The 13,629-nt window shown below is 59.2% G+C and overlaps 1 protein-coding gene across 2 annotated transcripts in view; it reads right to left on the reverse strand.

Annotated features, from left to right (window-relative positions):
* Window positions 1-13,595, reverse strand: part of BCAR1 (BCAR1 scaffold protein, Cas family member) — a 19,543-nt gene extending 5,948 nt beyond the window's left edge. The window contains exons 1-4 of one of the 2 annotated variants that reach the window (XM_045293772.1): window positions 13,528-13,595; window positions 4,821-5,378; window positions 1,533-1,694; window positions 1,227-1,343 (exon numbers count right to left, since the gene is read on the reverse strand). In XM_045293772.1, the coding sequence (XP_045149707.1) occupies window positions 1,227-1,343; window positions 1,533-1,694; window positions 4,821-5,378; window positions 13,528-13,572 (882 nt within the window). In that variant the 5' untranslated portion in view covers window positions 13,573-13,595. Of the gene's footprint in view, window positions 1-1,226; window positions 1,344-1,532; window positions 1,695-4,820; window positions 5,379-12,938; window positions 13,317-13,527 lie in introns of those variants that run through there. The other variant, XM_004704541.3, reaches the window with a different exon arrangement.
* Window positions 13,596-13,629: the final 34 nt, after the last annotated feature.

Consider the following 13,629-nt stretch of genomic DNA (forward strand, 5'->3'; position numbering starts at 1 on the left):
TCAGTCACACCATCACCATCGTCATCCCTCTCAGTCACAACATCACCATCGTCATCACTATTAGTCATACCTATCACCATCGGCATCACTCTCAGTCACAACATCACCATCATCATCACTATTAGTCACAACACCACCATCGTCATCACTATTAGTCATACCTATCACCATCGGCATCACTCTCAGTCACACCAGCATCACCGTTGTCATTACCACCATCACAAACACCATCTAATCACGATCATCCTCATTAACGCCCTCACTATCGCCACTGCCACCATCACAATCACCACCAGCACTATCACTACCATCGCCAACACCATCTGATCATGACCATCCGCATCGGCACCCTCACTATCATCATTACCACCACCACGGCACCACATTTCGGCACCAGTATGACCCTGTCACTGCATCATCGTCCCCATCTCAGCACCCCCACCAGCATTACTATCCCTGTTATCACTGCCATCTCGTCCCTGTCATTCCCATCACCGCCTTTACTGCCTCGACCACCTCAGCAGCCTCACCACCACCAAATCCCTAGCATCTCATCTCCACACTCCCTCACTACCCACCACCACCGATCGTCACGGCCGTCACCTCCATCAATACCAACACCGCCACCATCACACTACCACCGCCATAACCATCCACACTATTGCCACGGCCACCGACCCCACCAGCACGTCCCTCCCACCACTACCATCTCCCCATCAGATCCCCTCCCGCAGTACCAGCACCACTCTCGCCGTCGCCATCTGCCACATTACCACCGTGGCTGTGTACCACTAGCACCACCGGTAAGTTCGTGGGATTTTAACTCTGGCAGGTACTCGGGCTGAGCTACTTGTGTGTGTTACATCACATCCAGGGTGACCATCCCCCCCCCACCCCACCTGCCTAGGACAATCCTGGGCTGTGGCGTGGTCCCTCCTTGGCTGCCGGTTGTGCCTCCTTCTACTTTACACTGTCCTGGCTTGTGTGGTAAATACTAGTCACCTTCCTGGTCTATCCTGTGAGAGTGTCTCAGCAACGTTCATCTTGACCACGAGACACCGAGCTTCAGAAGCTCTCCTATCTGTCCCAGCACAAGGAAGAGGCAGAGCTGGCGTATCTGGGGTCAGGTCTCTGGGCGGCCACCCCTGTGCACACACCCGGTCACACACAGAAACACACACGCATGGACTGGGAGGAGGAGGGGCACCTGGTGGCCAGCTACTCACCAAGTGATGACTGGGGGGCAGCAGGCCCTTCTCCACACTGGGGGGCACATCATACACGTCTAGTGATGGGTCCCGGCTATTGGGGCCCTTGACAGCCATGGGGGGCGTGTCATATACCTGGAGGCAGAAAGGGTACAGTGGTAGCCGTGCCAGGACTGCAGGGCTGAGTTGAGAAGAGTGAAAGTCCACAGCATGCCCCCAGGACCCGACTGAAGAAACTCGTCTACCTGCCTGAGCAGAGCCCAACAGCCAGCCCTTGGACAAGGTCAGACAAGGGGCAGTCCGACACCCACCACGACCACCTACCTCCTGGCCATACTGGTTGGAAGGGAGCCCCCGCACTGGGGGCACATCATAGATGTCCTGGGGCCCTGGGGCCAGCAGGTGGCGGGGGACGTCATACTCGTCCTGCTCCGGCTGGGGGGGCTCATACACATAGCCCTGTCCCACGCGGGTGGGCACCACCACCTGGGGGGAGAGACAAGGCGACCATCACCACCCGCAGCAGAATGGCCCCCAGGGAGACTCCTTGCTCCTGGATGCCACCCCTTCCTTCTAAGAGGAGGGGCACAGAGGAGGGCCAGGCCTGCAGGCGAGGGGCCTTGGCAGTTCCGACCCTGGATGGCCCGCTGACAAGGAAGCAAACGCCTGATCGCAGGGCCCAGCAGCGGCCGGCGCCTTGCTCTGGGGACAGATCCCTCCCCAGTCTCCGCACCCAGAGCCACCCTGGGGCAGGCTGCCCAGTGGCCACCACGCCGGAAAGACTGCTGCTCTACCTGCACTCCCACCTGGGCCTGGGGTCCGGGGTGGTGGGCTTCTGCTGGGGGGCACTGGCACTGTGCAGCAGCTGCAAGCATGCTTGAGGGAGCCTGCTCCAGGGTGCTCACGGCCCCCAGAGTTCAGAAAGCTGTACCCCAGGCCGTGTCGGTCCTCACAGCAGCGGACAATCTGGGAGGGGTGTGGTGTGCTGGGCAGCCCCTCCCTTTGGACAGCCCTGCCCAGAGGCCTCGCCTCCCCCACCCGGTTCTCCTGAGAGAAAGGCCTTTTGTTCCCTAATCAAAGGGGATGGGACGGCTCGGGCCCTCCGCACACATCCCTCCGTGTGCCCGCTGACTGCAGCCAGCTCTGCACGCTGAGAGGGAGCAGCTGCCTGTGCCCACAGGGCACCGAGGAACAAAGTGTCAACCCTCTACCCTCTGCCCCCACCCCGCAGCACGGGCACCACCATTTCTAAGCTTGGTGGACCCTGCTGCTGGCACTAGCCTGCCCCCTCCTGCAGCCCAGCACAGGGGCCCGAGCAGGGAAGCCAGGCAGGCAGGGGCTCCTTTATGTGGGGGGGCCCAGACAGCCTGGGCCTTCCTGCTCACTGTTCCCCCCGCAGTGTCTGCAAGGCCAGACTCATCCCCCTCCTAGAGCCCCAGACTTGAGTCTCCTCCAGAGCTATTTTTAGACGCTAGAACCTGCCAGCAGCAGGCGGGGGCAGGCGGGACGTGGCAGGTTGGTGGGGGCCTTGAAGGACCAAGGCCTCCAGACCCTCTGGTCATCCTGGGGGCAGGTGGGGCCTGGCCCTAGGAAGGGGGTACCTGCCCTCCCTCCCCCTGACTGTGCCTGTGAGTGGCCTGATGGGACAGGGCACTGAAGTCCAGGCCTCGCCAGACAGCCGACAGCCAGTGCCAGCCAGCAGCCATGCCGGCCAGCAGATGTCCTTTTATTATAGAAAGTATGCCAGCCACCAACGGGCAGACATTCGCCAGGTCAACGACTCCCTGGGGAGCTGGCAGAACCGTGTGGCCAGCATGCTGCACTGCACCCGAGGCCCGACAGCAGCAGGCTCCCCTCATCCCACAGCAGACCTGTTGGGGAAGGCCTCTCCCCTCACCCCCCAACACCGACACCAGGCCCAAGACACAAGCCCTGAGGCACTCACACCCCAGTAGGGCCAGGGCCGGCCTCCCAGCCAGGCTCCAGTGGACAGCAGAACCCAGCGAGGGGTGGTGGTAGGGAGGGGCTTCTTGGCCTTGCCAGAACACAGCTGAATTCTATCTGGGGGGCCACAACCCACCTGGAGGCCACCTGGCTGCTGACCCCTGCCTTCTGACCCTGAGGTCCAGTGTCACACCCTCCACCCGGGCCCCGGAAACCCCTAGCAGAGGGGACGACAGGTGCTCAGACGCACAGAAGTGTGAGGGATTCTGACCTGGCCATCTCAGACTCCTGGCCCGTCACGGCCACTGCTCTGTGACAGGCCTGAGGGGACAGGGATGGGCTGTGCTCCCCTCCACTTCAGGCTCCCTGGGCAGGCAGGGTGGTATGCAGGAGCTGCAGAGCCCAGCGCACACTGTGCCACCCCTGCTCCCTGGCACTGCTGTGACCCGTGACCCAGAAGCACCATGAGGGAGCTCACACAACAAACCCCTTCCCGTCTGGGGGCCCCACCTGCACACAGAGGGCCTCCATCCCAGCCTTGGTGTCCCCGAGCCCTCTCCCTCAGTCCCTCGGGCCACTTAGCTCCCACTTGTGTCCCCACAGAGCCCCCACCCCAGCCTGTAGGAGTCTGACCCCTCTGGCCACACCCCCTTGTCAATAACTCTCAGCTTCCTGCTTTCCTCCCACCACACCAGGAGCATCAGGAGCCACATGCTCGGTGATGAAGGCTCCAGGAGCCAGAAACCAGCCCGGAAGTACCCGCAGGCTTCTATTGGGTAATTCACAGCAGGAAAATGCCACACCCCTCCCCAGAGTCCCAGGGACCCTCCCCATCAGGGAAGCTCTCCAGATCGTGAAATAAATGATCAAGGTAGCCCAGGACGCCTTTCCCCTCTGGCCAGCTTCTGGGGTGCAGCGGGAATTTAGGCTCAGGCAGCCCCGCAGCGCGGCTGGAACCCTCCCGTCTGGCAATTCCACGGGCAGCGTCCAGGAGGCCAAAGTGCAGAAAGTCTGGGAGCCAGCACATAAACCCCAAGGGCTGATGGGAGGCCCCTCAGGCTGCAGGACCACCAGGACCAGCAACTATGGAGGGCCCCTTAGGACAGGTGGCTGCAGGAAGCAGACTTCATCCCTCAGGTTCCCTGGTGGCTAGGTAGCCACGGGCTTAAGCTCTGGTTAATGGGGCACAAGAGGCACCCCACATGCAACTTCCTGGGTGCCTTCTTAAAGAGGGGTATACCCTGCCTATCCCTTCTGTTTATTCCTGCCAGCCAGAAGGCAGATAGGATGGCTGTAGTTCAGGCAACCATCCCAGACCACAAGGTCAGTCACTGACTGCTCACCCCTAAACTCCCCAAATTTTGTTTTCAGGTCTAATTGATATACTTGATATCTCTCATGCAAGTGCATACCCCCTACTCCCTCAAATTTCCTGGGCTCCCAGTCTCGGCCCTGGCCCCCTACGCCGCACCACACCCTGTACTCTGCCGTCACAACGACTTTACTGGGATGTGGATCTGGACAGCTCACACCCCAAAAAACCCTCAGCCCTCGGCCTGGAGAGGAGACCGCTCTTGGGGGACAGAGATGCTCCTTGGGGATCTGCCCAGCACCACCTGCCTGCCGGAAAAGCACCGCACAGCTCCGTGCCCGTGGCAGGTGACCTACCTTTGCGGGTGGCTTTGTCCCCTCCCAGCTGCGAGTGTCCATGGAGGGGGGCACCTGGTAGATATCCTGGGCAGGGCTGCCGGGCCCTGGGGGCACCTGGTAGAGATCGGGGGCCGGGCTGGGAAATGGATGGTGGGGCGTCAGCTTAGAAAAGGCGGTCGTCTGCTTGGCTGGCGGGGACTGGAAATGCAGGCCGGACCCTGGGGCCTGGTAGAGGCCGGGTGGGGCCTTGCCTGGCGGGGGCACCAAGTAGACACTGTCTGGTGAAGGCTGATAGGTGGCAGGCAGCATGGGTGTGTACTGGGAGGCCAGCGGCACGGCAGGGGCCTGGGCTGGGGAGGCTGGCAGGCTGGGCCCAGGCTTCTTGTCGTGCATGCCCACCAGGATCTTGAGGCGGTTCCCAGGCACGATGCCCTGGCGCCCGTGCAGGGAGCAGAGCCACCAGCCGTCCAGGCCCTGGGTGTCCCGCTCCAGCACGGTCATGATGTCGCCCTTGCGGAAGGAGAGCTCATCGGGCGACTCAGCCACGTTGTCGTAGAGGGCTTTGGCCAGCACGTTCTAGGGAGAGAGGACACAGCAGTGTGAGGCTGGGGCACATGCAAGGTGGCCTTAACCGCCCTGCACCGAGAGGCACCTGGCTCCGCTTGGTCATGACCTTGTCGGTCTCACACCCACTCCCCGGGCCAGGCTGGGCCTGGACCAGCAGAGGAGAGCGGCAGAGACTCAGACCACACTGAAAGAGAAAGCACACACCATCAAGGGATACACCAACAGCAGCTGGCCAAAGTCCACCGCTTTCCAAGGCAAAAACACGGAACCTCCCTAAACTTAAGTCCCGATAGTTAACAGAGAAATCTCAAACACCTTCCCTCCATGGCTGAGAACAGGACATGCATGCACACACCCTCTCTGCTCCAGCGCATGCAGTCCTGCTACCCTGGCCAGTGCTGTTGGCCAAGAGGAACAAAATGAGAAGGGGGAAACAGACAGGCGGGGGCAAAACGACCAACATTTGCAGACCAGATAATCATCAACACAGAAAACCCAACAAACGAGAAGGCTGAGTAACTTTTGAGAAACGTCCCGAACAAGACGTCCTGCACAACCACCAGAGCCGAAAGGCACTGAGGAATTCATCAAAGCTGCCCGAGACTCGGAGGAGAAAGCGCTGTCTCGCAGCTCACAGAAGGTTCGAGGGCAGCTTGCTCGGTGGAAAGTGTACCATGCATGCTCATGGAGGGACTCTGAGCTTACATCTTCTTGCCCTCTCACTATATCTACAATATAAAGGCCAGTGGGATGTGAGGAATTCGACAAAACTGCTTCTAGACTTACATAGAGACTCAGAGGAGGTCTGTGAGTAAGTAGGTCCAACCTTGGAAGTTAAAGGAAAGGAGTGTTTGTTCACCTTTGTAGCCGCCAAGACAAGGTAGGACGCCAGCCAGTGTGTGTGTGGGAGACTGCTGGCACGGGATCAGACACAGATTGGCTGGTGGATGGCTCACACGTGGATTCACTGGGATGACCAGGGACTAAAGAGGGCTCCGTCCACGCTGCATGGAGGACCAGGGACAAGCAGGGATAAATGATGGACAAGCAGGACGGGTAGAAGAGGCAGAGACTACAGTGTCTGAGGGAGACCACGCTTGCAACACGAGACTCGGGGAATATTGTGGGGCGAAATCCCAAGAGCAGAGCCCCCAAGGGCACAGATCACAAAGGGACGATGACAAACCCATGGCTACAATGACTCCATTTGTGTGGATCATTCTGTTGGATGAAGGGTGGCAGGTCCTGAAAGGATTAGTAGGTGACTAGGCTTCAGGGGCGCCCTAAAAGTCAGAACCAACAAGACAGAAACACCAACAGGAAACCCTACAAAACCTGAAGAATGAACCCCAAGGGTGGCTTGGAAGCCTCACAAGTAGAAGCAGCCCGGGGCATCCCTGGGAGCACCCTGGCTGGGTGGCACAGTCACAGGCTCATGTCAGCCAGCCCAGGGGTCACACGCACCATGCCAGTGTGCTTGCTGCTCCCAGCCAGAGCCCCCTGGACCCCAGAAGGAGGGCCTGGCACAGATGAAGGTGATGGGCGTAGACCCAGGGAGGCTGGGACACAGATCCTTCTTGGTAATGTGATAAAAGGCGCATCTGCCACAGAGGGGGCAGCCCTGGAGGCACCATGGCTCTCCACTGAGCTGTGACCTGCATGGTCAGCACTTAGAAACCAACACCCATTCCTTGGGAGACAGATGTGACTTTCTACTCCTATGAACCCAGAGGCAGTTCTACCCTCTCCTACGGGCTGCTGCTGCGGGATGGCAGTGCGTTGTGATTTTGTCCCCACAGACACGCATCCAGGGGCAGATTCAGGTGCAAGGTGTGGGTGTGGAGCCTGGAGTCCCCGAGAATGAAATAAACCAGGGCGTGGTCTGTCCCGAGTATAGGCATTTCCCACTCCATCTCTGTCATCTGCACTGCCTCCTGGAGATGCCTGCTCCCAGTGGCCCAGGAGCCAAGCATCTAGCGCAGGGCGGGGAGCACTTCGCCTGGGAGGGGTCACAGGGGCAGCAAGCAGCCTTTTGCAGAGGACAGGATGCAGGGCCAGGCCTCTGCATTTTGAGGTCCCTTGCTGTTTCTCAGCAGGGCTGCTGCACAGCCTGGTAGAAGGGGCGTGGCCCCTGGCGCCCTTGGCTGGGAGGCCTCTTCAGTGGGCCTACTCCCCCTTTAAAGAGTCAAACCACACTTAACTACCATCAAATCAGATTCCGCCTCTCAGTGACCCTGGAATTCCAGACCCGTAGGGGTCCCGCCCCCTCCATCCGAAACAGGAAATGGCCCTCAGGGACACAGAGGAGTGGGAACAAGGTCTCATCCCAACCCAGGGGCCACCTCCACCAGCAACCAGAGCCAGAGACCGGATCTCAGCCTAACACAATGACAGGGCAGCACACAGGGGAGGGGGAGGGGGCTGGGCACTAAGACCCAGGCCCTCCACTGCCTGGGAGCCCAAAGCTTAGCACTATTCCTCAGGAGCACATACCCACCCTCACCCCACACAGATGGTTTGGGGGCAGTCGGGGGTGGAGCCCTAAAGAGTTCAAGCTAGTTAAGCACGGAGCTGAGCAGGAAGGACCAGTGGCACAAAGGTCAGAGGTGCTGGGACAGGGACACATGCCTCCCCTGCTCAGGACTTTGATTCATACTTAACGAGCACTTCTTGCTCTGGGGTTGAAAACGGCTCACCCTCTAGAAAAAAATATGGGCTAACTCCTGGGACCCACTCAACAGGGGCCATAGGTGACCGTGGCGGCCTGGGGATGGGCAGGACAGGGGATGCCCCAGCCCACCAGGCTCCCACCCTTAAACCTAGGCTGCTAGCAAAAAACCCACAAAAGCCAAGTTCCCAAATATGGTCTCTGGGAATCACATCCTGTCAGGGGGTGGGACCCTGGCCACCCTCCCCCAGTGACCCCAGAGCAGAGAGCCTGGGTCCCTGGCCCTGCCCTGGTGACCACAGGAAGCGCCAGCACAGTGAGTCAGAGGAAAATTTCCCTGCAGACAAGTCAGAGGGGTCCAGGCACCAACAAAGGGGATTGCCAGTACCTCCAGGAGGCAGCCCTGGCAGGGAGCATGGTGGGCACAGGCCCTCGGCTCTGCTGAGGCCTCCCTCCCCAGGCCCAGGTGAACATTGGGGAATCCCAGGCCTCCAAGGTGCCACCCCCACCCACCCCAATCCAGCCACATGAGCTCACCAAGCTGGCCGCCAGGGGCAGCCGGAGCCAGGCTGGGCAGCACCGTGCCGGCTGGGCACGTGGCACCAGGGTCTGGGACCAGGAGCTCCTCTGCCAGCGCCAGCTGGTGCACTCCCCCCAAGCACACCAGCTGGTCCCACACAGCCCCCTTGGCTGGGCTGCTGACGCCCACCCCCAAGAACACAAGGCTCCTTCCTGCCCTCTCAGAGGCACTGAGAAGTGGTAGGCCCAGCCCCCAGCCTCTCTGAACAGGTGAGGAGGGGGCTCCAGTGGTCCTGGCCTCACTTGGAGAGTTGGCAGGATCCTGTGCCCTTCAGAGACAGGGCCGACTGAGTGGACGGACGGACACTGAACAAGGCGGACTGTGAGAGGGAGAGAGTGGGGACAGAAACAAAGAGCAGCAGGGCCACTGTAGAGAGGGGTCAGAGGGACTCCTGAGGGATGAGAGCCAGCAGCTGGCAGGGGAAGTGTCTCCGGAGGGGTACAGGGGACAGAAGCCCTGGAGACAGGGACAGGCAGGGTCCCACTGACCCCAGGACAGGGCAGAACTGCCCCTGGGTTTCCTATGCTGCAAATCTTTACAGGACCAGACGTTTCGCTGGTGGCTTTCAACTAGCCTGTGGGTAGCATCCTGGTGCTTAGTCCATTGCGCCACCAGAGACCACTCAAACCCAAACAAACTCACAACCACGGAGTCAGTGCTGACTCACAGGAACCCTATCGGGTAGGTGGAACTGCCCCTTGGGTTTTCAAGACTAAGTGGTTACTGGAGAAACAAGTCCCATCTTTCTCCCTTGGGAGGCCCATGATTTCTAACTGCTGACTCTGAGGACCGCAGGCCAACATGTCACCATACACCACCAGGACACCAAACGCCACCCAAACAGTGGCCTCACATGCATGGCAGATACACCTGGACAAGGAAGCCCCACCACCACCCCACACATTCCGGTCTATACCCTATCCCCACTTCTCTAGGACCTGTGTACATGTGCACATTGGGTGGGGACACGGGCCCTGGCTGGGCCTGGTGGGTGCTCCTGCGGAGCGAGGCCAGTTCAGGAGAAATGCTGGCAGCACCTGCATGAGGGTACCTGTGAGTCCTCCGCCTCCCCCAGAAGGCTCCCATGACCTCCTTCATGCCCCTCTCCTCCCTTACCACACCCAGCCATTCTTCCCAAATGCCCAAGTCATGTCCCTACACACACACACACTGTCCTGCTGTGTTTCCCCACAGTGCCACCCCAGGTCTGACAGAAAACATAAGGCTCGCAAACATACTGGTGGGTTAACTGTGAGGGGCACTGACCCTTGAATGGGGAAGGGAATGTCCCTCCCAAGAGGACCCAGGAAGGCTGTCTGGGGCTCACTCATCCATAGGGACATAGGAGAGGCCCCACCCTGATGCGTGCCCCGCCCCCTCTGCAGCCTGCGCAGAACAACACTGGGCTTGTGGGCTGGAGCAATGAACAGGGCTGCCCCACAGGCCTTGGCTGCTCTGAGAATGGCCCTCATTGTGTCTCGGGCCCGTCTGGGTGCCAGATCTACTCAGCCAGGCAGGCCCTCAGCCGGGGCAGCTGGGGTCTTGGCCACGATGGGCACGTGTCTGGGGAAACCAGTCATAGCTGTTTAAGGGGCATTCAAGTCTCTGGCAGCTGTGCCAGGGAGCACTGGACACACTGAAGTCCCGGCATCGCCAAACCTCACCTCTAGGGGTGGGTGCTACCCAGTGAGGGCAGACACAGCAAAGCTATTCTCCAAGGGGGGCCCCGGCTCGCCCCAGGCATTGAACAAGCAGCCTCCTGAACGCACACTCCCCCCCCCCAGTAGCCCAAGCATAAGGGCAGCACAGACATCAAGAGTGACTGGGGACCCCTCTGCTAGGCCAGGCACTACTTGGCAACACACTCTCACACTCTCGGCCCCCACAAGCTGGCCCAGGGCGGGAGCAAGGGACCAAATGGGGAGGCAGATTCCTGGTCCCTACCCGAGACCTTTGGGGGCCAGACAAGGACACATGAGTAATCGCTTCTTGACAAAGATGACACTCCAACACCTGCAGAGTGGCAACTCCAGGCTGTTGTGCACACAGCACTTTCTTTAAGCACAGATACCCCTATGGGACACTACGGCTCCTAGCTAGGGCAGGGAGGCCCCGCAGTCACCAACTGACATATTCAGGTCTGGCAGCCAGGAAACAGAGGCAGAGCGGGGCTGGGAGACGTAGGCCCTGATGCTTGGGTTCAAGGGTGCCAGCAGTGGTGAGATCACAGGCCTTTCCCAGTCCTCCTGGTCCCCACTCAGAACCCCCCCCCACACACACACACACCCCACACACGCGAGCTCTGCCCAAGCACAGAGCCTCACACAGCAGCCACTGGAGAAACAGTGGCTCCCTTCATACCCAGAGCCACCTCAAACATGGGCCAAATTTATTTCTGGGGTATTCTGTTTGCTTGTCCCAAAGAGCCCCAAGTGGCCAACAAATGCAGCTTAACCAGGGTGTCACCTCCCAATCTGTACTTACAGTGCAAGAACTTGTTATGGCCTCTCTAGCTAGGGTCTTCTATCTCCCACAAGACTGGGGCTAGCAAGTAAGGTGCCTGTGGCTCAAGGGGGCTGGACACCGTACTGATAATGCAAATAGGTGGGTGACAACCTAGTGGTGGGAAGAGTGTGCAAATAAGGTGTACAGAACACAAATAAGGAGTTTGGTCAGTTTTTTTCTTCCCACTCAGCTTAAAATGAGCCTTCCCAGAGGTGGAAAAAGGAACCTTACTACCACCAGAAAGCTAGGGGCAAAGAGTCCTAGAGCGGAGAACCTCCTAGACCCAGAAGACAGAGCTATAACCCTGGAAATGGCGGCAAGTACAGCTGACACAGCAGCAGCAGAATCAGGAAAGGTGCAGGCTGTGAAGGGAGAAAGCTGGATGCCTGCAGGCAAGAGGCTTGCTAGCAGAGTGGGGTGCCTCCAGGTAGTTACTAATGGTCCAGCTAAGGAGTTTTTGCAACACTCATGGAGGCAGAAAGCTGAGGGCTTGCTACCAGCAAGAGGCTTGCTAAGAGAGTAGGATGCCTCCAGGCAGTTACTGGTGTAGTTAAAGACCTTTGCAACACTGGCCAAAAGGAGGCAGGGAACAAGAGAGGGTTGACCCCAAAGGTCCAGAAGCCCCCCTCCCCACATACTCCCCCAGCCCCAGAAGCCTGCCTGTGGACACACCTGAGAAACTGCCCTGACCCAAGAATGCAATTTCTAATAGTACGTTCTGTGAGGTCAATGTAGCAAATTTCGAGCCCAGCAGAGAAGCAGGGAATGCCACAGGCAGGCAGCTGGTGTCAGAGTGATAAAGAGGTTCCAGAATGAAGGTATGCCTGACCTCTGCCGCTCAGCAATCTGCCCACCTAATGCTTATTCTCTCCCCCTCACATGCCCTCTCCACCACACCTGTACCCCTCTTGTGGCCCCTTAGGACTCCTACTAGAGGGTCCTGTCCATTCCTCCTACCTGAGCTCCAGGTGGGGCTCTGAGGGCCAGTCCCCTTTCCCCACCCAAATGTCTGCCACATGCCCACCCTGGGCTGAACTCCAGGACTCTCAGTCACTTCCTCCTGCCTACCAAGGGCTCAGAAGACCAGATTGACAGGGAGCAGGATCAGGGGTGCAGCCAGACCCTGGACCCTGGGTCAGCCAACAGTCACCAAAGGAATGGTGTGTTGAATGAGGACTCAAAGACCACCTGTGGGCGGTCACTGCTGTTGCCCTCATCCAATCACAGGCATGGTGCTACCTTTGTGTCCAGGGCCAGCTCTGAGAGCAGAAGCAAGTCCCCAACCCTCAGGCCCGTAGGCAGCCCAGGCTCTGTCTCTAGGAGGCTGGCAGACAATGGGGACTGAGTACCAAAGAACCTCTGCCCTTCAGCCCCTCAGGACCCTCAAGGTTGCTGGCCAGGTCCAGGAGGGCCAGGCTTGCTGGGAGCACGCTGCATGCTCTGAAGCAGACTGGCTCAAAATCACCCTGGTCACTTGGCCTCTAACACAGCACGAGGCTGACTTATTCCTTTAAGGACAGCACCAGGCCCAGAATACGGGTACCCTTCATGCTCCGCTCCAGCTTTATCATCATCTGGTCCCAAGGGTGGCTATCAGTTCAGGAGGGACAGTGGGGATTTCCTCCATGCAGGGTCTTCGTTCCAACATCAAAGCCTCTTACAGCTCTGCCACCTCCAGTTCTAAATGCACCCACCATCTTCCTGACCTGTCGCCCAAAATGGGGTTCTCCTGCCCCACCCACCCACACCCCGGCACCACCAGAGCCCCTGCCTCATGCTTAGGGGATCAGAGATGGCAACAAGGACAGGACCTCACCTCCTTGAAGCGAGGAGCAGCACCGACCCAGGCAGCCTTCCGGGAAACTCACCTCTCCTTCTCTGGGGCCCCAGCCTTGGCAGCTCTCTATACAGAGCTGCTAAGGGAGGGCGGGTCTGCGAGGGCTCTCCACACACAGAAGAGAAGGGTGGTGGGACTTTTTTAAAACCCCAGGAGGGGGGCCAGAGTTAACAGTACAGCTTTGGAGTAAGAGAGGCCCTGCAAAGCTGCCAGCCCCAGGAGACCGGACACCCCAGCGGTCAGAGCTTAGATAAAGGTTCACGGGCGGCAGGCACATGGGGCCTTGCGGGGAGACCGGCTCCTCATCTACTCCTGGGGTCCTTCTGGGCCTCAGAGACCTTTCTTGCTCAGACAGGAGGCCCTAGAGGCCAGGCCCTGGCTCTTGCCACTGCGCAGAACAAACAGCAGGGACTCCCCCCCAGCCCCTGCAGGTGACTTTCCTGGCAGGAATTGGGGCTGACCCATCCTGCCCCAGCTCCTACTGAGCTCCTTCCTTGCCCAGAACAAGAAGGTGATGGTGCTTGTGCCAGGAGCCCACATCTGCAGCTCATCCCAAAGGGCTCTTTACCTGTAGACTCCACCTGTGTCTGGGCCCTACTCCTGGGGGAGTCATCCCAATTCTCTAGGCTTCCACCAACCAGCTCTCCACTGGGAGAGCAGGAATGGATGT

The sequence above is a fragment of the Echinops telfairi genome, unplaced genomic scaffold (assembly GCF_000313985.2).
Source record: "Echinops telfairi isolate 266 unplaced genomic scaffold, ASM31398v2 ScPeMD7_2291;HRSCAF=2852, whole genome shotgun sequence".
NCBI classification, from domain to species: domain Eukaryota; kingdom Metazoa; phylum Chordata; class Mammalia; order Afrosoricida; family Tenrecidae; genus Echinops; species Echinops telfairi.